At 48.3% G+C, this 24,497-nt stretch overlaps 1 protein-coding gene across 3 annotated transcripts in view; it reads right to left on the minus strand.

The window, feature by feature from the left end:
* The window catches only part of CLSTN1 (calsyntenin 1), a 78,021-nt gene that overhangs the window by 2,888 nt on the left and 50,636 nt on the right, over nt 1-24,497 (minus strand). The window contains exons 3-16 of one of the 3 annotated variants that reach the window (XM_044914380.1): nt 22,594-22,623; nt 21,206-21,401; nt 18,685-18,893; nt 17,257-17,406; nt 16,956-17,141; nt 14,701-14,949; nt 13,987-14,108; nt 8,489-8,651; nt 5,239-5,295; nt 3,901-4,058; nt 2,548-2,696; nt 2,089-2,315; nt 1,431-1,601; nt 919-1,064 (exon numbers count right to left, since the gene is read on the minus strand). In XM_044914380.1, coding sequence (XP_044770315.1) covers nt 919-1,064; nt 1,431-1,601; nt 2,089-2,315; nt 2,548-2,696; nt 3,901-4,058; nt 5,239-5,295; nt 8,489-8,651; nt 13,987-14,108; nt 14,701-14,949; nt 16,956-17,141; nt 17,257-17,406; nt 18,685-18,893; nt 21,206-21,401; nt 22,594-22,623 — 2,213 coding nt within the window. The remainder of the gene's footprint in view (nt 1-918; nt 1,065-1,430; nt 1,602-2,088; nt 2,316-2,547; nt 2,697-3,900; nt 4,059-5,238; nt 5,296-8,488; nt 8,652-13,986; nt 14,109-14,700; nt 14,950-16,955; nt 17,142-17,256; nt 17,407-18,684; nt 18,894-21,205; nt 21,402-22,593; nt 22,624-24,497) is intronic. The other 2 variants (XM_021684024.2, XM_021684025.2) reach the window with 2 other exon arrangements.

The raw sequence follows: 24,497 nt of genomic DNA on the forward strand, positions 1-24,497 counted from the left end.
ATTGTATTTCATAAAAGAACCTGTCCACAAAAGAACAGAAAAACCACCACCACCGTCCTTCACTGCGGGTCATTCGAGAAGCACCGTCATAGCCCATTTCCCCGCTTTTCCCCAAAACCACAGCCACATGAAAGAGCACAAATCATAACCGTTTATTTCCTTTCAAATACGTCAGCCTTTGGCTCAAACAAAACCCTCATCGATTCTTCAGCACCGTGACTTCAGCATTCTGCTGCTCTGAGGTCACTGTGCAGACATTCGATTGCTGAGAATAACTCGGCCCATTTCTTCGGACCACAGAAGCCCTGAGTGACGAAGGGGCTCCCATCCCAGCCTGTGGAAGACTTCAGAGCAGGGTGAGCACCCTCTGACCACCGCGCGCTGAGCTGCCACCATCAGGCTTGGCAGACAGCACAGCACCCCTCTCCCCGGGCCAGCCCCGCGCCGGGACCCCTCTCCCCCGGGCCAGCCCCATGTGAGGACCCCTCTCCCTGGGCCAGCCCTGCGCTGGGACCCCTCTCCCCCGGGCCAGCCCCACGTGAGGACCCCTCTCGCCGGGCCAGCCCCGCGCCAGGACCCTCTCCCCGGGGCCAGCAGTCTGCGAAGAATCTTTGCTTCCCTGGGAATCGCTCTTTCTCAAGCAGAGTCAACTCTTAACAACAACGTTGGCTCTACTCACGAGGTATTAACTGCCTCCAGCTCTCGACCACCTCCGTCCAAAGGCCCCTCAGACGCCCACGGAAGGGGCACACCAGCTGCACCCGGCCCACCCAAACCTGCGCGGGTCTAACCTGCAGCAGCCCCCCGGGCTGGGAAAGGCTAGCGCGCCCCTGGACGCACCCCAACAGTTGTCACACGAATGCTCTGAAAATGGCGTTTGCAAACATCAGGGCCGTAGGTGGGCACCCAATCACCCACCTCCACCTGAAACTCGTTGCTGACGTAGCGGCCATTTAGCTCGGAGCAGACGAGCTTGAACTTCCGGTCGAGCAGGGACCTGCTGTGCCAGTTCCGATAGCGCAGGAGACGCAGCCCCTCCTCATAGCTGGCCATGCTGTCCACACCTGCGGGGTGGGGGGTGAGAAGGCTGCCTGCTGGCCGGGGTCAAAGCCAGGGTCAAAGCCGGGGTCAGGGGAGGCCGGAGTCGGGCCCGGGGGCGGCTGGACCAAGTGGGCACGCGTGTTGGCTTTCCAGTTGCGGGGAGAAGTGCGAGCGTGTGGGCACGTCTGCCCCTCTCTCGGGTGCCATCCCGAGCCTGACTTCTACCCCCTCGTAAGGACAGGAAGTAGGGCAATACCTGTACTTCCTGCCAGGAGAAGGCGAGCAGCCCATGCTGAGCCTCCAGGACTCGGACTCTCCCAGAGCTCAGAGAGGACAGGGGCAGGGCTGAGGCTCCCGCTCCGCCCCCAGCCTGGCCTTGGCCCGCTCACCCGTGAAGACCATGCCCAGGTCGGAGGCGCTCACTGCAATGCCCTTCTGCTGCAGGCGGGCCGTGTCCACCTCCAGGCTCTCCTGGGCCGGGTTCAGCTCATCCCCGTCCACCGTGACCTCACAGGTATCCAGGTCGTGCACGATCTCCTCAGACACCAGCGACTCTTGGACTGCAAAAACAGACCAAGCACCCATAGCAGAGGCCGGGGAGCCCAGGCAGGCCAGTCACGCTGGGTGGCCTGCTGGCTGTCCTCAAGCTCACAGAGCCCTTTCAAAGACCGATGACAGAGGGACAAGAGAGGCCCTTTGCAGAATCAGGGTGCCTTCTGTGTCTGGGAGGACTGGCCCCCATGCAGCCAGCGGGAGCTGCATCGTCCGCTGCCATCGGCCCGGATCCTCTCAGCCTGCACAAGGGCAGCTCAGATCCGGACACCCCACTGGAAAAGGAGGAAAGGACTCTCCAGGTGGGCTTCCGAAGAACACAATGAGCTCTTGACCATGGGTCAGATTCCAGGAGCAGACCCGAGAATAACATTAAAACATCCAAATCTCTCAAAATCTCAGGAAAAAAGAACGCAGGAAGTAGGTAGCAGCCGTGGGGTGTCAGCCGCCTGGGTTCAAGCCAAGGGGAGGCCGCTAGCCCGGCAGAGCTGTTACCTGTGGGGTCCTCATCCCCTTCCCCTTCAGGCTCCACTTCTCTCGTGATGGTGCTGATGATCCGAAGCTCAGGGAAAAGGAAAACCCCTTCTGGGCTTTCAAATTCGGAAGCCGCTCGAGCGAAATGGTGGACGCCACTGAGGCTGATCTTGGGCTCCTCGGGCTGCAGCACCATCACGTAGCCGTCCACCGGGGGCACGGAGATGCAGGCGGCCTCGTTGAAACACCTGCCGGCAAGCGATGGAGGAGGCAAGGGTCAGGGCTTTGAGAAGCGGTTCTGCAGGCCACACACGCAACGGCCCACGGATTCCCCAAGCCCCTGGGGGGACAGAGGTAGCGGCCGGGCCCAACACCCTTCACGGACACCGTCCATGCCCTCTGGTAACAAATGATGGCTGGGGTGTCCTAGAAACCTAAATATACACATCTTCTTCTCAAGAGTTAGGAATCAGCACGTACTTGACCGTGCTGGTGACTCTGAGCCTTCGGATCCCCGGTGTGGGGAACTGCCTGGAGTTCAGGTAGGCAACGTGCCGCATGGCCTTATCCAGCTCCCCAATGTCGTCTGCCTCCAAGGTCAACGCCAACTGACTGGGGTTTGTATGGATCTGAAATCAGGCCAGAGGGGGAGAAAAAAAGGGTTGAAACTGCAAGAAGCTGAAACCACACACACTCTGGCAAAGAAAGAGGGTCAGCTGGGGATCGGTCTGAATTGGGGACCTGGGGAGGAAACCTCATGGAACTGCAGCGACGAGACCCTCTTGTTCAAGGGAAAACACCCAAGGCGCAAATGTATCTGTGGTGTAAGAAATACGGGGGCGCCCGGCGGGCTCAGTCGGTGTAGTGCGAGACTCGACTGCGCGATTGTAGAGATTACTTAAAAACGATAAAATCTTAAAGAAAAAAAGAAATATATATATATTTGGTCTCTATCCCCAGTTTCTGGCACAGAGACCCCCAAACCCTGGAAATTTCCTGAGTGACAGGAGCACCTTTTGTTACTCACAATAAGCCCCTTCCAAGCACAGCAGCATCTGTGTTAACGAGTGGCTTCTGGGCGGCTGAGGCGGTTCGGGATGGAGCTGGCCACCACAGAGCCCGTGTGACTACAGGGCTGTCAGCCCCAACCCTGACCTCTGGCCAATGATTTAACCAGCTGTGCGTACCTGACAGAAGCTCCGTAAACACCCCTGAAGGACAGGGTTTGGGAGCTTCCCGTGTGTGGTCCGTAAACACCTTTGAAGGACAGGGTCTGGGAGCTTCCCGTGTGTGGGAGGGTGGCGCTCCTGGGGCGGGGGGGAGCTCCCTCCTCCTCCCCACTTCCTTGCCTTCTGCAATGTCTCCATCTGGTTGTTCCTGAGTTGTATTCTTTATAATACACCAGCAGCAGTAAGCAAAGTGTTTTCTGCAGTTTTCTGAGTAGTTCAAGCAAATTACTGAAACCCAAAAGAGGGGGGGATAATGGGGGCCCCTAACTTTGTAGCCAAGCTGGACAGAAGTGTGGGTAACCCGAGGGCCCGGCACCTGCACACAGCATCTGCAGCGGGGGCAGTGTGGTGGCACTGAGCCCTCCTCTTCTGCAGGCTCTGTGCTAACTCCTGGGAGTCAGTGTCAGAAGTGAAGCGACTTGCAGGACACATGGAGGTGCAGGTGTCTGGAGAGGTGGGGACTGGTTCCAGGGAACACCCCCCCCGCCCCCGCCACGTTTGGGGTCAGAGGTGTTGTGAGTAAACACATCAGTCCTTTGCCAGCAGCCTGCATGTCGGTGCTCGAGGAGGTCGGCAGGGCCATGCGAGGCAATGCCAAGGTTACCTCCACGCCTCTGCCGCTGTCTTCGGGGACCTGCAGGTCCAGCCCTTCTTTGCAGGTATAAAGACAGTCGATCACCTTCTTGTCAGCGAGTTTCCCGGAACGGATGGTCAGGCCGGCCAGGTTACCTCGGAAATACTGGGTCATGTGCAACTCACCACCTTAGGGACACGGGGGGACAAAGCAGGCAGTTAGGTGCACGGCCCGGGGCCTCCTGCTTCGCCTCACAATGCAGCGTTACCCGTGGTGACAGCTGGATGGAAGGACATGCGGGTTAGTTCGTACCAAATCCTGTTAGCCTTGCAATCTACATGGAAGCGCAATGGAGAAATTAAACCGTTTATGATCATGCACATGGCATGGAGAAAAGAGGTGGTGGGGGTCCCTCACCCGAAGCCCGGAAGCCAAGAGGTCCCATGAGTGTCCCCACGCAACCGGCCACTTCCTGGAAAGGGTGGCCTACGCTGCCCCCATCACCCTGTGCACTGGTGACATTTTCCAGTAGCGCCAGCCTCCTGGGTCACTGCCTTCTCGATCAGCTGGGTCACGCTCTGGGCTGCTTTTTCTGACTGAGCACACTCGGGGACACATACAACCTTGGGAACGAACCCACACCGACAGGACTAGGAAGATAAGAGGGACGCTTACTCCCCCAGCCTGCACGTGAGAGGCCTTATGTGGCTGCTACCTGGCTGAGTCCCATCGGGCCGGCCCCCACAACTGAGGATAGCTGGCAACTGATGGTGTTATAAGGAAAATGGAGACCCAGAAAGTGGCCCTTGATGGACCGTAGCCAAGCGCCCAAAGCAGGTGAAACAGAACTTATTCTCGCAATGACGAAGGAGACCCATGTCCACAGCATGTCTCGTTCCTGATAAGGACATTAGACACTATGAGCCATCACCAGGGACTGAAATTTCTAAGAAACGTTATGTCTAAAATTTAGTATCGGTCAGGATAGAGAATCTAGTAATGAGTCTCTTCCCGTCTCGTGGTTCAGCCACAGGGGAACCAGGAGGTGGCCTCCCTGATGTGACCTGTGAGATTTCAGCAGGGAGCCTCATGCAGTGGGATCAGGGTCAAATCTGATGGGGGGTGGGGGAGGAGTCCCATTAGTGCAGTGCATTGATGAGCCATTTGCCCTCACTTCAACTGGGATCAGATTGGGCAAAAAAAAGGGTCAATCCCGTGAAGCAGTGGGGGGAGCATAATGCAAAGCAGCAGCTCAAATGGTTCTGGGACCAAAATGCAACTCGGGCATTTCATGCGAAACGTGGAATGAACTGATGTCTCGTCTTTAAATGAAACACAAGAGTGAACCGTAGGGAAAGATCCAGCAACCTGTTGAGGCCATAGGCACAGACTCGGTTTCATTGTCATTTTCAAATGCTGGATACTCTGTAGAAAAGCAAGACAAAGACAATAGAAAAGGACCAAGAGGTTAGGCTCTTCACATTGGAACTTGAAAATCAGTCTTGAAAAGCTACTGAATATAAAACACAAAGGGAAGAATTCTTGTCTGGGCCCCTTGGGGACACCTCCCCTCCCCCAAGCAAGCTCATACTCCATCACCTTTTCCAACCCCCTGCTCCCTGCCTCTCCGCATTCTTCTTTTATCTTTGCACACCTGCCTTGCCAAAACCCAGGCCCAATTCAAAACAGGACGAACAAAAGCACGTCCACTGAACTCCCATCTCTTCGGCCTGTGTTACTGGGTGGGGTATTCCAAAGAGGCTGCTCAGACCGACGGCAGAGACGTGCCAGATACAAATACAACCAAACCCTGGGCCCACAGCACTTCTCTCCCTAATAGGGAGGACACTTGTATAGACAAAATGGGACAGCACCAGGAAGCATCCAAAGCCTGGTATGTGTATGGTAAACATATAAAAGTGTGTTTTTTGAGCTCCAAACAAGTTCACTTTGGTCTAGACTTTAACCCCTAAGCCACAGAGAAATGAAGGCATTTTTACCCACTTTTTCCGAACAGAAAGGGAGAGTCTGGGGTTAAGGAACTCACCCAGAAATAGGTCGTCAGTCATCGGTGGTGGGCCCGGGGCCTCTAACCACTGATCCCTCTTGGCCCTGGCCCAGTGTTCTGACACAGCAGGCCAGGGAGGCCCAGGCCCAGCGACTGAGCACAGACTCTCCACTTTCCAGACTGTGTTGTGGGAGCACCCCACAGCCCATGGCACAGGCCCCCACGCCTGCCGTGCTGCAGCAGCATGGGGATGCGCTGGGGACAGGCCTGGCGTAAGCGTCTGCGTTCCCATGATGCCTCCAGGTGCCTCCAGAACACCGTTGGGGATGACATTTTGGTCGATGGGCGGGAGGCTGCTGCTTACAGCATGGATCCTCCACCATGATGTGTAAGGGAAGTGGTTTCAAATCTAAAGGGAGGGGGCACCTGGGTGGCTCAGTCGTTAAGCGACTGCCTTCGGCTCAGGTCATGATCCCGGAGTCCCGGGATCGAGTCCCGCATCGGGCTCCCTGCTCGGCGGGGAGTCTGCTTCTCCCTCTAACCCTACCCCCTCTTGCGCTCTCTCTCTCACTCCCTCTCTCTCTCAAATAAATAAATAAAAAAAATCTTAAAAAAAAAAATCTAAAGGGAGGAAGGAGATCTTTTCCCCGGGGTAACTACATTTTATAAACCATGTGTTTGGGAGCTTAGGTGTGTTTTCCTGGCTGAGGATCTTGAGAGGCTGAGGTAGAAAGAGATGAAGCTGATGGCCAGTGGGTGACAGACGCTTTGGCCCAAACAGGCCCCGGAGGCAGCCCAGAACAGGGGCTTTACTTGGACCCAAGCAGCAAAGCTCTTGGGTTTGCATTCATATTTTTATTCTTATTTTATTTTTTTATTTATTTTTATTTATTTATTTATTTTTTTTATTCTTATTTTAAAACAACGTGAATTATTGTTTAATTTGGGAAGCAACTCTGGACTGAAATGTTAAGACTTAGCAACTAAGGGGGTGCCTGGGTGGCTCAGTCGTTAAGCGTCTGCCTTTGGCTCAGGTCATGATCCCAGGGTCCTGGGATCGAGCCCCACATCGGGATCCCTCCTCCGCGGGAAGCCTGCTTCTCCCTCTCCCACTCCCCCCGCTCATGCTCTCTCTCTCAAATAAAATCTTAAAAACAACAACAACAAAAAAAAATCGACTTAGCAACTAAAACAGTTCCCACTTCCCTGGAATCTGTTCCTCGTTCCTTGGCCTCAAGTTCTACTTTCTCATAGATGAACCGTCCCCGAAATTAAATCTAGTAGGAGTCAGCTAAAGAGATTCACTCTAAAATGCTGTCTTAACCTTTTTAATTTAAAAGGATCCGCAGGAAAATGATGAAATTCAAAGTCTCTGAAATTAAAGCAACGCTGTCATGGGAATTAGGCTATTTGGTAAATTTCTCGCCGACCTCAAGGTACGATGTTTCCACAGGGAGAAAGAAATACCAAGAGGTCTGTTTGGCAGGTACAGGCAGTGACGGCAACCCCGTCGAGTGTGAGGATTCACGTGTGAGGCCATGAGCCTTGAGGGGGGACTGAGGGTCCCGCAAACTCGGGCGGGAAAGATTACGCGCTTACTTCCACGGACTTCTGCAGGTTAGCTTTCCCTTCGGGTACGAATGTAGCTACAAAGCACAGCCCTGGCTGTCACCATTACTTTCTAGCATGTCGTGATGCTGCAAATACTGCGAGCCCTGTTACTACTTCCAGATTATGGCAGTTACTAAACCTGCTGCCAGAGCTTGTTCTCCATTTGTTAATAAAGCAGCACAGGTATTACCATCTCAAAACCTTCTTCTAGTACTTTGATAACTCTCTTTCCATTTAATTGGTTACTTTGGAAATCCTATGTATTTTGTTTCATAGATTAATGTAAAATTATCCTGAGAAGGGGTGCCCATCAGATCACAGGCTCCCAGTGCACTGGCTTCAGGGGTTCAAATCCTGATGCCAAGATTAACTAGCGGGGTAACCCTGGGCTCTGAGCCTGTTTCTTCGGCTATAAAATGGGGCTAAAAACTGCTCTTTCCCCACACACTTACTGTTAAGGATTAGTGAGAGAACGCATATAAAGTAATCGGCATGCGGCCTGCCAGTCAGATAGTATGAATAAATGGTATTGTTGCTCTGGTGATTGTCATATCCCATCCCTGGTCCTGCAGCAGAGACGTCCTGGGAGTCCCTTCAAGCACCGCTCCTGCTGGGTTAGCCCTCACTCAACGCTCTGGAAGAGTCCTCTGGGTCAAAGTACACTTACAGTTCTGTGCCTGATGGTCAGTTGCCGCCTCTCTGTTTTCGTGAACTTTTCAATAAACAGATTACTTTATAAAAACAATCCCTCAATTGCACTCTCCCTCCCAGGTTCCCAGAAGGGGCTGGTTGCTTCAGTCCTATAACACACCGTTAGTGAGCGCCCCAAAGTATGACGTCAGCAGTGTCCCCAGAAAGGCCATGCCCAGGAGAAGGGACAAAAAGATGAAGGACACGAGGGTGAGGGGTGAGACACTGAGATGAGCCTGCTTCCACCGCTAAGGCCGAGAGGCAGGATTTACTTCCCGAGACTGGGGAGAGGGCGCCAATGACCCTTACCTTGCCAGCAGGCCCCAACCACGAGCTGAGTTTCGATCTTGGATGGATGAAGCGGGTAATCTTCGGTCACAGAGAAGGGCTCATGAGAAACTCCGTCCACGTAGAGAGTCACGCTTGGGAATTCCACATTGAGGACGTAGTGATGCCACTCCTCATCACACACCTACGAGAGGCCAGTGGAAAAACCAGAGCACGAAATGTCTACCTTCCCTCTCATCCAGAAACAACGAAAGCCATACAACTGGATACGGAGAGCAAGTCACCCATAAGGAATAATGTCTTCTGAAAAAGGAAACGATTTTTTAAAAACCTAACAACAAAATACATCTCACTCACTCAACCACATCTCACCCCAAAGGGCCAAAGCAACACTATCACCTCTAGGGCGTTCCAGACCAGAGGGCAGTGCTCACTCATCATGCGACAGGGCCTCAGAATACGGAACTGCCCAATTCTCTTCTGCCAATAGTCTGACACCAGGAGATTCTGGTATCGGCAGGCTGGACAGCCTGCCACTGAGCTGGCTTAGCCCGCCTACTGGCCATGCCTCCTTTTCTGGATCAAAATGAAAAACACCTCCCATCTCAAGATAAGGCATGCTGCAGCACATGTATCTTCTTTTTCAATTCAAAGGTGATGATCTAAGTAAACTGAGCATACAACTCAGAGGGCATGATAAATTAAACCGCGTTCCTTCCCCATCGTGAACGAGCATCTCTCTCGCGGCCAAGGGAAAGCGCTGGTTGGCAGCGCTCTCAGTCCGGCAAGGCCCCTTCAGTCTGGCACCCCCTCATCTTTGGCTTCAGAGGAAGAGGCAGGCACTCAAGCACAGAGACAGGCAGAGAAAGAGACAGAGTGGGATAAAGAAGTTTTTAAAAAGGTATTTCTAAATAAGCTTGCCTAATTTACACATTCTAAAAAACTGAACCGATGAGGGGCGCCTGGGTGGCTCAGTCGGTTAAGCGTCTGCCTTCGGCTCAGGTCATGATCCCAGGGTCCTGGGATTGAGCCCCACATCGGGCTCCCTGCTCTGCGGGAAGCCTGCTTCTCCCTCTCCCGCTCCCCCTGCTTGTGTTCCTTCTCTCGCTGTCTCTCTCTCTGTCAAATAAATGAATAAAATCTTTAAAAAAAAACAAAAACAAAACAAAACAAAAAAAACACTGAACCGATGAGAACTTCAACAGACCAGAAACAACACAATAAATGAAGAAATTACCAAAGAATACCCCCCAGAAAAAAGCGACTGCTCCTGATGAGTTTATTACAGAAAAAATTCAAACCTCTAAGACCGTGCACATGTCTATTTCATATGCATAACAGATCAGTACATATATTGATTACATGAAACATTTTTAAATGAAGGAATTGCACAGCAATTCACTTTTGAGGCAGGTAATATCTTAATTTCAGCCTGTCTGTATTTAAAACAAGTTCTGTAGTATTAGCTCCTTCAGAAAGCAATTTCTATTGTCCCCCTAGTTTCTGGAGCATCAGCAGAATGACACTGTAATGGAAAATCCATTTGACTCTAGTCAAAAGTCCATGAGAGTATTCTGGGAAGACAGGGCTAGAATTGGCATAATTTTCGGATTTCCCTGAAAACTGGGTGAGCAGAATAGCAAAGCCCAAAGCCACAGACAACACCCACGATACTCCTTAGTCCAGTGCCCGGGTGCACTCTGAGATGCTCATAGGTGGAGAAAAGCAACAGGGCTCCAGGTCCGGGGGATATCAGAGGACGGTGAGACTGTATTTACTTGTTGAGATGCTTTATGACAACAGAAGGGGGAGGCAGAGCCCAGAAACTAGGAAAAAGGTCAGGCTACCCAACTCCCCCCCCCCACCCCCATGAAAGTACAGGAAAAGGAATTTTATAAGAAAAATGAGGAGGGGAGAAAGCTCAATCCCCTATGAACTTTTTAAGAGAAAGAAAGAGAACTGCTGGAATAATATCCCTCCAGACCCCCTTTCAAGACATGCCGGCAACAAACATGAAAATGATCATGTACACACTAGAAACGTCAGGAAAGTGACACAAAACACGAAAGAACATAGCTCCTGGGGGCGCCTGGGCGGCTCAGTCATTAAGCGTCTGCCTTCGGCTCAGGTTATGATCCCAGGGTCCGGGGACCGAGCCCCGCATCGGGCTCCCTGCTCGGCGGGAGGCCTGCTTCTCCCTCTCCCACTCCCCCTGCTTGTGTTCCCTCTCTCGCTGTGTCTCTCTCTGTCAAATAAATAAATAAAATCTTTAAGGAAAAAAAAAAAGAACGTAGCTCCTGACTACAGCAACTCTGACAAGAGCTGACAAAACAGGAATGACTCGGATAGAAAGTGCCAGATACAGAAAACAGGTAAGGAATACCAACCAAAGGCGAAGGGTCCCCAGGGAAGAAAAGCAAAATGATGAGGGGGGCGTGCTAAGAATTGTTCACAACAACATCAAAAACTTGCCTGAAATACCAAACGGCTTCAACTATATACTAAAAAAAGGCATACCACATATCTGGGAAAACAGACCCAAAACAATCACGATGTAGGCATAAAATTAACTGGCTTCAAAAAAGAAAAGAATCCTTTGGTCACCCAAACGAAAGGACCAAGTGTTTTACAAGGGAAAGAAGACCGGATGGCCATCAGACGACCAACAGCATCTTATGTCGGAGGACAATAGACAGAGAGATCTTCTGTTCTTGTAAATCCTAAATGGGAGCCAGAGATTTTATATCCAGCCAAACTGACCTTCCGTGTAAAGGCCACAGACACACTATTAAACATGGAGGAACTCAGGCTGTTCCCATGACTCCCTCCTGAGGACACACGCCCCACAACACAGATGATGGAGACAGAGTGAGCACGAATGGCTCCTTACATCACAGAAACAGAAACAACCAGACACAGAGCCTAAAGGAACCAGGAACATGCAAACCCGAGCCTGATCAAGCCTCAAGGCCACATTACTGATTTACAGGCTGTAAGGAAGAGAACGGAATATATGGCCCCACAGGGATGCAACCAGCCAAATCTACACTATGGGAAACTCTGTGGGACAAACGGCCTGATTTTGTCATCAAATAAATTACAGGAGAGAAGAGAAAAATTTACAGATTATAAAATAAACTCAACCACAGTCACCATGTACGGCCCCTTATTTGGATCCTGATTCAAACAGATTATAAACGTAGAAATATTTATGAGACAGGGGCCTGGGTGGTTCAGTCAGTTGGACGTCTGCCTTCTGCTCGGGGTGTGATCTCGGGGTCCTGGGGTGGAGCCCTGTGTCAGGCTCCCTGCTCAACTCATGCTCTGTCTCTCAAATAAATTAAAAAAAAAAAAAAATTTACGAGACAATCTGAAACTTGAGCACTGGCTAGATATCTGATGATATTAAGGAATTGTTCATTTTTTTGAGAGTGAGAGAGAGCGTGCACATGCGCACAAGCAGAGGGAGAGAATCTCAAGCAGACTCCATGCTGAGCGTGGAGCCTGATGCGGGGCTCGATCTCACGACCCTGAGATCATGACCTGACTTGAAATCAAGAGTTGGATGCTTACCTGATTGAGCCACCCAGGCACCCTGTTAATTTCTTTAAGACGTGAAAAAGTATTATGATTATGTTTATCTTTTAGAGACACATATTGCATTATCTCCACAGAGAACGAAACGCCACATCTGGGATTTACCTCGAGGAGCTAACGACAACCATTGATAATAAAACCTGATTGGCCGAGTGTTAACTGTTGAAGCTAGATGTGGGGTTGTTCTTTACACTAATCTGTCTGCTTTTACGTATCTCTGAAATTTCCCATAGTGAGGTTTTTTTTTTTAAATGTTATCAGAAGAAACTAAACACATAAATATAGACTATGGTTATTATAAAAGAACTGTGCCTATGAACTCTATGTACACTGCAAAAAGCTTTCTCTGGACTGTACCTTTCTTTAGTTTCTTGAAAAACTATATATATAAAAGTTTCTGAGACCGAGTCTCTATGTAAATGAAAATGACCCAGTAAGAGATGGATGCTACCGCTGGACAATCGCTTCGTCTTCGCACTACCACACACGGTCTTCCTCTCCCGTTTATGCTGGCACACACCCCTCTGTCCTGTACGTGTCGTGGACGATGCTGTATTCCAGCAACTATAGGAGCATATTTGTCAGCCCTGGCCCACCAACTCCATGAGACAGAACTAAGCTCAGGCCACGGGTTTCCATCTTGACCCAACCAGAAATCAAGAGGAGAAATGATCCGCTGTGATTTTAATGGAGGGGCCTCAATTCACAGCGTCCCCTTGTTTCCTGTAACAAATCGGTTTTTCTCACGTGATACTTGCTTTTTATCACAGAAATTATTGGGAAGGCGGCTTTGCAGAAACAGGCTATCATCAAAAGGGATATAACGTCTTAATCGCAGGAAACAAACTGAGGGTTGCTGCAGTGGGGGGTGGGGTGGGAGGGATGGGGTGACTGGGTGATAGACACTGGGGAGGGTATGTGCTCTGGTAAGCGCTGTGAATTGTGCAAGACTGTTGAATCTCAGATCTGTACCTCTGAAACAAATAATGCAATATATGTTAAGAAAAAAAAAGAAGAAGAAGAAGGTAGCAGGAGGGGAAGAAGGCAGCAGGAGGGGAAGAACGAAGCGGGGGAAATCGGAGGGGTAGACGAACGAACCACGAGAGACGATGGACTCTGAAAAACAAACTGAGAGTTCTAGAGGGGAGGGGGGTGGGAGGATGGGTTAGCCTGGTGATGGGTATTGAGGAGGGCACATTCTGCATGGAGCACTGGGTGTTATGCACAAACAATGAATCATGGAACACTACATCAAAAACTAATGATGTAATGTATGGGGATTAACATAAGAATAAAAAAAAAAAAAAGGGATATAACGTGACCTCATGTCGAAACTGTGAACTGCTTCCAGCTAGTAGCTTGTGTGGGTTCTGAAAGATGTCGAGATTGCTGGCTCCGTGACAATTTAAAATATCCCGTGGCACCCCCAAATTTGCAGAGGCCCCCAGGGGAGCCAAGGCTTTAAGTAATGAATAAACCAATACAAGGACCTCAAGCCCAATTTTTAAGCAAGCGCTGCTTATTTCAATAAATTACAACACAGTATTTTTAATTTAAAAGCCTATAATTTCTTTATATTAATACTGGATATATAAAATACACACTTATGAAATGAAAAACTGAGGTTTTCAGTGGAAAGGAGTTCAAAGGATTTAATTTGCTATACTATCACCCACAGGTAATATAATAAATATAATAAAGTTTTTCTGAAGTGTCATCAGAAGAAACTAAACATGGTTACTGTACCTAAAATGTCTACGTAGGTTGCAAAAAGTTTTTTATATTTTTATATTTATTCATAAATATAAATATACAGTGCCCATAAACTGCCCATAAATAGCTGGTCCTGTGTAAAGTTGCAGCACCTAGTTAGAGTCTCTGAAAGATCAGAATCAGAATCAGTGAGTTTTCCGGGCACGTACCTGATTCAACTTCCAGTGGAATTCTGCAGGTTTGTATCTCTTCTCTTCCGAAGGATCCTGGCGGAGGAGGAAAATAAGCCGGCAGCCGTGGACATAGAGTGAATAATGGTGTCGGTTCATGTCTGCAGAAAGAAATCCTACTGGTAAACTGCCAACTTAAGACCCAAAGGAGGGGGCGCCTGGGTGGCTCAGTTGTTAAGCGTCTGCCTTCGGCTCAGGTCATGATCCCAGGGTCCTGGGATCGAGTCCCACATCGGGCTCCCTGCTCGGCGGGAAGCCTGCTTCTCCCTCTCCCACTCCCCCTGCTTGTGTTCCTGCTCTCGCTCTCTCTCTCTGTCAAATAAATAAATAAAATCTTAAAAAAAAAAAAAAAAAAAAAAAGACCCAAAGGAGAAGTAAAGGCCATCTCCTTAATGGATTCTGAAGACATGGTTTTATCAGCATAAGTGAACTCTCCAGTTGGGCCAAGGCAGAATTTAGAAACAAACACACTTGGGTTTCACTGCGACGTGGGGCCCAATTCACTGAGTAAAACTAACAACCAAATACCAGTGCAGTATCTTGAGGACAGAGCGCCCTGGCCCAGAGCACAGAACGCTGTGTGTCGCCAACCAGCCTGTGGGAGCCTCTAGGGGAAGTCAGGAGCCCCGCCTCCAGCAACCACTGCGGGGGTCACTCGAGTACGACGGGCGCCAGGACAGCAAATTGACATACCGGTTTTGTCTGAACTACAGAGAATCGTCTCCTTCTTCCTGCCAAAAGGCCCGTGCCTCATCCACACAGAAATGGTAAAAGGCTCTTTCGGGTTGACCGAGACAACACCATCGGGGATCCTCACTGCCTGTGTGCCATTGAACTCGAAGACCTGGTCACTGTCGTGGCCATTGTCAGTGGGGAGGCCCACAGTCCAGTTCAAGGACCCGCTCGGGGAAGGGAGCAGCTCAGCAGTGCCAGACGCAGCACCTAGGCCAACACAGTAACGTTTAACACACCTTATGTGAAGGGCTTAAAAGGCATAGTTTCAAAGCCACACTAAGGCGACATCCTTATCTTATACAATCGGCTAGTCCCAGTTTACATTCCCTCAAAAATAACGGTTTTGATAAAAAAAAAAAATCATAAATAGTAACTGTGAATATTTTTAAAAAAGGAAAAAAGGAAGAAAGCCTTACTTGCAATCCCACCCAAATATATCCACTATTAACATCTGCATATAAACACTTCCAGTCTTTTCTTTATGAGTATATACATATTATAAAAATGGAGTCTAGTAACGTACATACATACATGCACCCCCATTAATATTCTTCTACAGTATAATTTTACATGTCTGAAAGGCATTTCATTGCACAGATATGCTGTGATTTAATTAGGTCTCCCTAGTGAACACTGAGGTTGTCGCCACTTTTTTCTATGACAAACCTTGCCTTTACGAGGACCTCTGTGTGACTCCATCATTATTCCCTTAACATAAAGTCCTACAGATGGAAGCAGTAAGCCAAAGAACATGAAACAAATTTTCCAAATGCCATTATACACTGCCAAGCTCAATTTTCTTTTAAATGTGTCCACAGAAGAAGGCTGCGCTCCCCCAGTCATCTGGTCCTTCCCTGTTCCTCGGAGCCACGTGACCTAACATAAAACCTCAGTCAGATGTGAGCGCCTGCCACTTCATAAAATTTGAACCTACCCTCCTCCAGTCACAGTTCATTCCTCAGTAAAAATGAGGTCAACACCACCTCCTTGTAGGCCTGATGGGCACATATGGAAACTCAGGGCATGCAGGAGGCACTCACATATGAAATTCTTCCATTCTTCCTGACTTTAAACTGTTCTGAGAAAATGTTCATTTAATACCTTAAAAAATCATGGCACTGGAGAGAGAAAATGGGTTTTAAACATACTTAAATATGTATGGGGCGCCTGGGTGGCTCAGTCAGTTAAGCGTCTGCCTTCGGCTCAGGTCATGATCCTGGGGTCCTGGGATCGAGCCCTGCATCGGGCTCCCTGTTCATCAGGGAGCCTGCTTCTCTCTCTCCCTCTGCCCCTACCCACACATAGTTTAAAACAGAATATGTCCCAGTCCTCTTAACTATATATATAAGTACATGAATATTTGGACTCAGAGTCATGCAAAACCAGAGTATATTCATCATAGGGATAAGCTAGCAGAGAATATACTTTTTTGTTTTTGCTTATTCCAGTTTTGTAAGAAATCCTCAATCTGCTGGCTGTGATCAGGCTGGTGGAAAGACAGGTAAGCATGGGTGAACGCCCGCTGCACAGCGGACAAGAGTAGCTCTTGAAGCACAAAATACCCTCAGATCACGAAGAGCTCATTCAAGTTACGGGTATCTTGTCACTGGTGAAATGAAACATTTTTCCTCAGCAGTTTCCACGCCAGGCATCCACACCTCACCTCTACCTCATTTAGATAAACCAGAAAAATGTCCACAACTGATGGTGAAGACAGAGCTCGAGGCTTTGATCAGATTTGTAACCACTGGTCTCCTGACTTCACGTAATGTTTGTGGTAAAAAGAATCTGCTGAGACTCGAAATTAGATGGGAGTATTCTTAGTTTTGATTTTCTATCTCATGTTTGCCATAAGCTATTGCATTACCTATGTTTTTTTCTTCAGTCCTGAGATAAACATCTCATTTCCTTTCAAACTCACTCCACTTACATAATCCCTCTTTTGAGGATTCCCTAGGTTAGAGAAATACTTTCTTCCAATCACTAGTTCTTAAAATGCACACGCACGTAACATTTTGAACAGACTGTTAGGGGTTTATGAACCTCCTAAAGCCCAAAGTATGAAAATTAGCCAGGAAGGCAGTAATGGCCACTTCAGATGAAGAGTCCAAGTCTGTTTCAATGTCTGATTCTAACCAGCGACACATGCACACATTCCCTTCCATTTGAGAGGGGGTCTCTCGCCTTCCCTGAAGACCACCGGGCCCCCTTACCACACAGTTGGTGAAGGGACTTCTCAGAATAGGTGTCCCGGTCACAGCCTTTCCCGATGTGGCCGGTCTCTAGCTCCACCGTCGCCCGCACCGAGGCCACGGATTCATCACATGTCTCCAGGTGGACACTGGGGAAGAGGCCCAGAGGGCCCATGCCAGGCTCATACTCGATCCTATTGTTCCACGCTGGGTCGGTCCACAAACCCGGGTGGGGAGAAAGGAGGAAAACTCACACTTTAGTTTTCTCTGGTAGATGGCGTTTAAGAGTAGGTGCGAGAGCAGAAAGGAGAACGAAGCTCACCTTGCCACCCCGGGGTGCAGGTGGGCTTGATGCTGACCTTCACCAAGACATCTTCGGCTGCTCTCTGCTTCCCGCAGTCATAGGCGGTGACCGTCAGCTTGTACTGGTGCTCCTTCCCATAGTTTAGCTTCTCTGTGTTTTTTATATAACCTTCCAGAAGGGCAGAACAACAGTGAGAACGCAGAGCCGGACTGAGACACCAAGTTCACGAGCTTCAAGCGTCATAAACACTGATGGCGAAATAAAACCTCGGCTGGAGATAATTAACACTCGGTCTGGCTGTCCCGAGCTTGAACACACACTAAGTCCACCTTTAAGGACTGTTCCAACAGAAGGAACGAGACTAGACAATTCAACCTTCATTTATTCTTATGGTCTTTCTTTTTTGGTTTTATGTATTTGTTTTAAGATTAAGTAGTTCACATGTAAGAGGACAAAGAAGACAAAATAACTCAAGTAATTCAAATACGAAATACAAGATCAAGCTGCACTAAGTATTTCTTATTAAAAGATTTACTTTGTGTGTGTGTGTGTGTGTGTGTGTCAGAGAGACAGAGATTTCCTACCCCCACCCACCAGAACAGGAGCCTGCTTTTGAATCTGAGTGCAGATGTCTGCAAAGAGTCTGCAATGTCCGTGATTTCCTTAGAAGATTCTGGACTGTGCATCAACCACAGAGACACTGTGTCACCATCAAGAAGCCATAACCTAATAAAGAAGCGGAGTTTAGCATGAGTTCGTTCAGCTCAGTGACGAAGGACAGGAGGATCTGGCAGGAAGGCATAAGCCTTCACGTTCCAGATGAGGCAGAAGATCCAAATCTAACAACAGAAAACAGACCAACCAAAGGTCAGTCTTTTCGGGTGCACACTGATGGAAAGGTGAGAAGGTACGGATTAAAAACATGTTAAGTGGGGGATTTTTTAGACCTTGGTGGGAGAGGAAAAAGAAGGGTGCAACTTCAGGTGCCAGGAGCAAGGCTTTCAGGAGACACACACATCCCATCAGGGCTCTCTGCTATGGACTGAAGGCTTGTGTTCCCCCAAATCCCTACGCTTAAGTCCTAACACCCAATGTGATGTTGTTACAAGGAGGTCCTCCTTGGGGAGGAACTTAGGTTTAGGTGAGGTCGTGAGGGTGGGCCCCACACTGGGATCCCAGAGAGCTCTCTCTCTCCCCACCACGTGAGGAAGCAGCAGGAAGACCTCCTGTGAACCAGGCCTCAGGCCTCATGAGACACCGCATCTGCCAGCACCTTGATCCTGGTCTCCCAGCCTCCAGAACCATGCGAAGTTAAGCGTCTTGTGGTACTTTGTTACAGCCGCCTGAAGGGACGGACGAAGATGGTCTCGAATCTGAGTCTCGCCCGTGTGCAGACCTGTCCACGGACCGTCGCCCCGGTAACGAAGGCTTGCTCCTCTGACTTACCGTCTTTGTCGATGGCGAACGGCACATCTGGAGTGACGATTTCATAGCTGCAAATCTGGCTGAACTGAGGGGAGCAATCTGCGTCCACGGCCTCCACCCGCAAGATGCTGTCATACTGTTTGCCCTCGATGACGGTTGCCTTGTAGGACTTCTCCTTGAACACCGGTGCGTATTCGTTCACATCGTTAACCTGAATATGGACAGTTGCCCTGAAAGAAGAAAAAGAAAAAAAGCTGTATGTTTGGTTTGGTTTTTTTCCCCAGAGCATAGCGATTCTGCCCTGGTTTTAAATTTCTTTTTGCTACTGTCTTGTTTCATGAAGATCAAATGATGGAGATCAAAATTAAACAAGTCATTGTTTTTACTTTAGCGTGGAGATGACTTTAGAAAGTTAAAATAGGAATTTGAGTTGATTCTTCCAGGTCCTAAGAGTCAGGCGGCTGGTTTAAAAAAAAAGGGGGGGGGGGGCGCCTGGGTGGCTCAGTCGTTAAGCATCTGCCTTTGGCTCAGGTCATGATCTCAGGGTCCTGGGATCGAGCCACAAATCCAGCTCCCTGCTCAGCAGAGAGCCTGCTTCTCCCTCTCCCTCTGCTGCTCCCCCTGCTTGTGCTTGTTCTCTGTGTCTCTCTCTGCCAAATAAATAAATAATCTTAAAAAAAATTTTTTTTTAATTAAAGAAGTTAAAAAAAAAAGAAAAAAGGGGCAGTAGTATAAAACAAAAGAGACTTGGGGTTGTCTTCACAGTATGGGACAGGGCATGCAGAAGGGGGATAAACTAGGTAAGACGAAATTAGAGCCCAAGGAAGAAGTGGTAAGACATAGAAGATGGGAAACATGGACGGGGAGTCTGACTAAGAGCATGGAAACAAGTTCTGTCCCACTTCTAAGGAACCGAGACCACTAGCAACCCATTGTTACCCATCCCCCACTACTGATCCAACCAACGAAGGACCTCAACATGACCTCAACGTTCCCCTCCTAGCAGACCCCTTGCTGCCACGTTCCACCTCCCCAGCTCGGGCAAGAGGCAACAAAGGTGCCATCAGACGCGGCTGCAAAGAGAGGAAACAGTCAGTCTCAAGGGCTATTGATCAGGGCGTGTTTCTGACTCAGACAAGATCTCTGACTGAAATAATGCCTTTTTCAAGGACAACAGTAATGTCACACCGTGCGAAAGGGATGAGGAGAGATTCACTGGCTCTCAGCACCCGAGTGTTCACCAAGACCCTCCACACCCAAGGTGGAGCATCCTCCTGACCCAGCACAGTGGGTCACGTGCTATCGTCCCCTGAGTGCCCCTCTCCCCTTAGCCCAGGCGCTAAGTAAAAACTGAGACTCAACAAAACGAAATTTGCCTAATGCCAAAGGCATAGCAAGTGGTGGAGAAAACACTGGATTCTGGGACGCCTGGGTGGCTGAGTCGGTTAAGCATCTGCCTTCGGCTCCGGTCATGATCCCAGAGTCCTGGGATCGAGCCCCGCATCGGGCTCCTTGCTCTGCGGGGAGTCTGCTTCTCCCTCTGCCTCTGCCTGCAGCTCCCCCTGCTTGTGCTCTCTGTGTCAAATAAATAAATAAAATCTTAAAAAAAAAAGTATATGCTGCTGGATTAAGCGTTAAAAAAAAAGAAAGAAAGTAAAGACTGGATTCTATCTAAATCTAGGTCTTGTCCAGAGTCCTGTCGGTTACACCAGTAGTTCTCAGCCGGCAGGAAGGACAGGGACACAGCCAGGCGGGGGACGCAGCACTCAGCCTGCTCCCACCAGCAGGAAGGAATTCTACACCCTTAGAATTCACAGAAAAGGAGTGACTGGGTGGCTCAGTCGTTAAGCATCTGCCTTCGGCCAGGGTCCTGGGATGGAGCCCCGCATCGGGCTCCCTGCTTGGCAGGAAGTCTGCTTCTCCCTCTCCCACTCCCCCTGCTAGTTCCCTCTCTCGCTTATGTGTTTCTCTCTGTCAAATAAATAATAAAATCTTAAAAAAAAAAAAAAAAAAAAGAATTCACAGAAAAAAGAAACCTAACAACAAAATACCTCCCTCGGGAAAAAGTGGGCTTTTCCAATTTTCAGTGTAGAGCCTCAGTGTCTTTAACAGAGTATTTGGTGGGATAAAATTACTCATTCATTTATTTATTCAACATCTAATGCTGTGGGGTAAACAGACAGGATTCCTGCCCTCAAAGAGCTTATAGTGTCATAGGGGACAACCCAGAAATATCTTCTGCCTCATCTTTAAAAACACAGAGCCTTGGGGGGCACCTGGGAGGCTCAGTTGGTTAAGCATCTGTCTTTGACTCAGGGGTCCTGGGACTGAGCCCCATGTTGGGCTCCCTGCTCAATGGGGAGTCTGCTTCCCCCTCTCCCTCTACCCCTTGCCCCAGCTTATGCTCTCTCTCTTTTTCGGTCTCTGTCTCAATTAAATAAATAAAAATAAAATCTTAAAAAAAAAGAAAATAGTCTTAGGGACAGGGACAATGGTCACTATTGCCTTCCGCACGCACCCGCCCTCTGCCCAGCTTACTTACTTATGAGACTTTTTTACATTGGTGCCGTCCGGCCCCTTGCCGCAGTCATAGGCCTGGATGGTGAATGTGTAGTCTTTCTGCAGCTCACAGTCCAGTTTCTCTTTTGAGCGAATGATTCCCTCGCCAGTGGACTTATCCACTACCACTGCATCAAAGGGGACATTCTGCCCGTGAATTTTAAATCCACAGATCTCACCTAGGGAGTCAAAGCAGCGCAGGTTAGAATTTCTGCGCCGTGCATCTGCACATACCCCCTTCCTCCCCTCCCCGGCCCCACGCCCCCAAAAAGAAAAGAAACGACAACAGTTCAGCAGCCAGGGGTTTAGAGGGTCTGTGGACAAAGCAAGGGCACTGTGCTTTGACAGGGATAAGTTCTGGGGCTTTAGTAAAAAGAAGCATGTTCTGGCTTTCCAAGCAACTTGCTTAACTTTGCATCCATTCATGCAGGAGTACAAAAGAGAAAAAGAGAAAATATAGACAGGCATTTCACAGGAGTACTTAAGATAGCTCCAGGGTAAAAGCAGTGTCATTAGCAAACAGCCGTGGCCTGAGAACACGGAGAGCTGTCCCCAGCTACTGGGGACAGCTGGGCAGCGATTTTGATTTGGACCAGAGAGAAGGCTAAAATGCAGTTAAGTGTCGAGAAGAGAAGTGTGACGTTATAGGTTCAACACCATAATTACAGAAATTCTGTCCAAAAAAAAAAAAAAAAAGAAAGAAAAATCAAAAGAAACAAGTCTTCCTGTGCAATGAGCCTGGCTAAAATTAGGGAATCAAAACAAACTACTGAATGAGAAAGGTAGAAATACCAACTTCTCAGGCATCCATTTCAACAACTATAGTCCACTATTAAGATCGGTTCTGTCACGGGCAGGGATTGGCTAGACTTGCCTTTGTTGCCAACACTAGACTACCAGACCTGGAAAAGAAGCCTGCCTGGGGACATCAGTACATCTAAGTTGGCTCACAAGCTAAATTAGGGGTGAAAATCTAGGTTTCCATTCTTGCCTGTGGGAGAACAAACAAAAATGTTTTGATATACATAACTTCAGAAAAATGTATTTCACATAAAAATAAGACTGCCCTCTTCCAAAATTACAACTCACAGAAAACGGTTACAAAGTGAATCTCTGAAGTTCAATTGAGAAAAAAAAATGTACAGTATTATCCATACAGTTCAAATGGATGTCTGATTTCCAGATATTTCTAACCAAGGGTTTGGTTACATACAATTTCCATCAACATATTTAAAAATAGAAACAAAGTAGGAGAATAAATCAGGGTAAAAGAGCATGACAGTTTCTTCTGTTTAAGGGCTGATTCCCAATTTTATAAACAAGGTTAGTGGGTTAATATTCATAAGAGGGATAGAAAGAACCCTTTATCACCTTCTTTGGTGACTGTCACCTCAAAACTCTCTAAAGGGAGAAAAGACAAACCCATGTCAGTAACGCAGGAAAGAATAAAGATGGAACAATAAGGAAAAAAGTCAAAGATGCACATATTACATAGAAAAGCTTGACATAATTCAACAATCAGCTCAGTAGCCACTCGCTAGAATCGCTCCAGAGAACTGGATTTTCAGGAGCACAAATGTCTCTGAACCCAACACCATAAACCACTACGTAATGTTGAAATTACACCAACCTGGAGGTGAAATCTACTATAAAATTTCGTAACACCCCTCAGGTGCCGTTTGGACCATTTTTAAGGACCACTTTCACGGTAACAGTTAATAAGTAAACCTATTTGTTATTTTACAGTTTTCAGATTTTTCATTTTCAAACTGAGTTCTTGTGGCTCAATTCTGGTAACATTCAACCCAGTACGAGATTTGATGAAACAAAAAACAAACATTTGGGGACCAGAGGGTTTTAATTCTCTGTTCTTGAGCGGGAGAAATAACCACGTTTTCTAATCTAAAGGACCCAACCAAGGCAACGCACATAAACCCCTTGTCTAACGGAGTATCTGCTTGAATGTGAACTGAAACCAGGTTCAATCCTAACTGCAGTGATGCCACAATGACCGTGGCTTTTAGTGAAAACACTGTTCTCCAAAGTCAACAGAAGTGATACTTGCTCAGCCCCCAACCAGGGCTGCTACAGAGGAGTGCCACCACGCAGAGGTCAGGTCAGGAGCCCCGCTGCCTCTTCAGGACAGAGCCAGCCTCACTGGGGCATCTTCTCTGCCCCAAAGGCAACGTACCCACTTTCTCCTGCTTTCCAATGGTTTTACCATATATTTGTATATCCCTGAACAATGTTTCATTTTGCTTGTTTTTGAGGTTTGAAAAATGGTATCACATGGTGTGCAATTTCTGTGACTTGCTTTTTTGTTGTTGTTTTAAAGTTTATTTATTCATTTTTTCTTTTCATTTTAAGTAGGCTCCATGCTGGGCGGGAGCCTACTTAAAATGCAGGGCTCGAACTCAAGACCCCGAGATCAAGACCTAAGCTGAGATCAAGACTCAGACGCCTAACTGACTGAACCACCCAGACACCCCTACTTTATTTTTTTTAAGTAGGCTCCGTGCCCACCATGGGGTTTGAACTCACAACCTCGTGATCGAGAGTTGCGTGCTCCACCGACTGAACGAGCCAGATGCCCCGTGACTTGCGTTTTCACTCAACCTTGTGCATCTAAGATTCATTCATCCCTGTTGGCAGATACAGAATACAGTTTATTTCTTTTCACTACTACATTCGGCGAGAATCCAAGGAGTTAGAGCAGCTAAAGTGCTTAGAACACGGCCTGGCTTAAAGAAAGCACTCAACAAATGTCTGCTACTACCCTAAGTATTTTCCACTGTGTGAGTGCACCATCATTACCGTTTTCTGCGACGGACAACGCTGTGATAGGTATTTCTAAACGTGCTTTCTGCTGCACGTTTGCAGTCACTGCAGGCCCCGTACTGCCCAAAACTAGAGCCATTAGCCCACATGCGCTGTTTAAAATTAAACTAAAATTCAGGGGCGCCTGGGTGGCTCAGTTGGTTGGGCGACTGCCTTCGGCTCAGGTCATGATCCTGGAGTCCCGGGATCGAGTCCCGCATCAGGCTCCCTGCTCAGCGGGGAGTCTGCTCCCTCTGACCCTCCGCCCTCTCATGCTCTCTCTCATTCTGTCTCAAATAAATAAATAAAATCTTTAAAAAAAAAAAAACAAATAAAATTAAATTAAATTAAACTAAAATTCATATTAAAATTGAATAATATTGGGGCACCTGCGTGGCTTAGTTGGTTAAGCATCCACCCTCGGCTCAGGTCATGATCTCAGGGTCCTGGGATCAAGT

Source organism: Neomonachus schauinslandi, chromosome 4, assembly GCF_002201575.2.
Source record: "Neomonachus schauinslandi chromosome 4, ASM220157v2, whole genome shotgun sequence".
Lineage (NCBI taxonomy): Eukaryota > Metazoa > Chordata > Mammalia > Carnivora > Phocidae > Neomonachus > Neomonachus schauinslandi.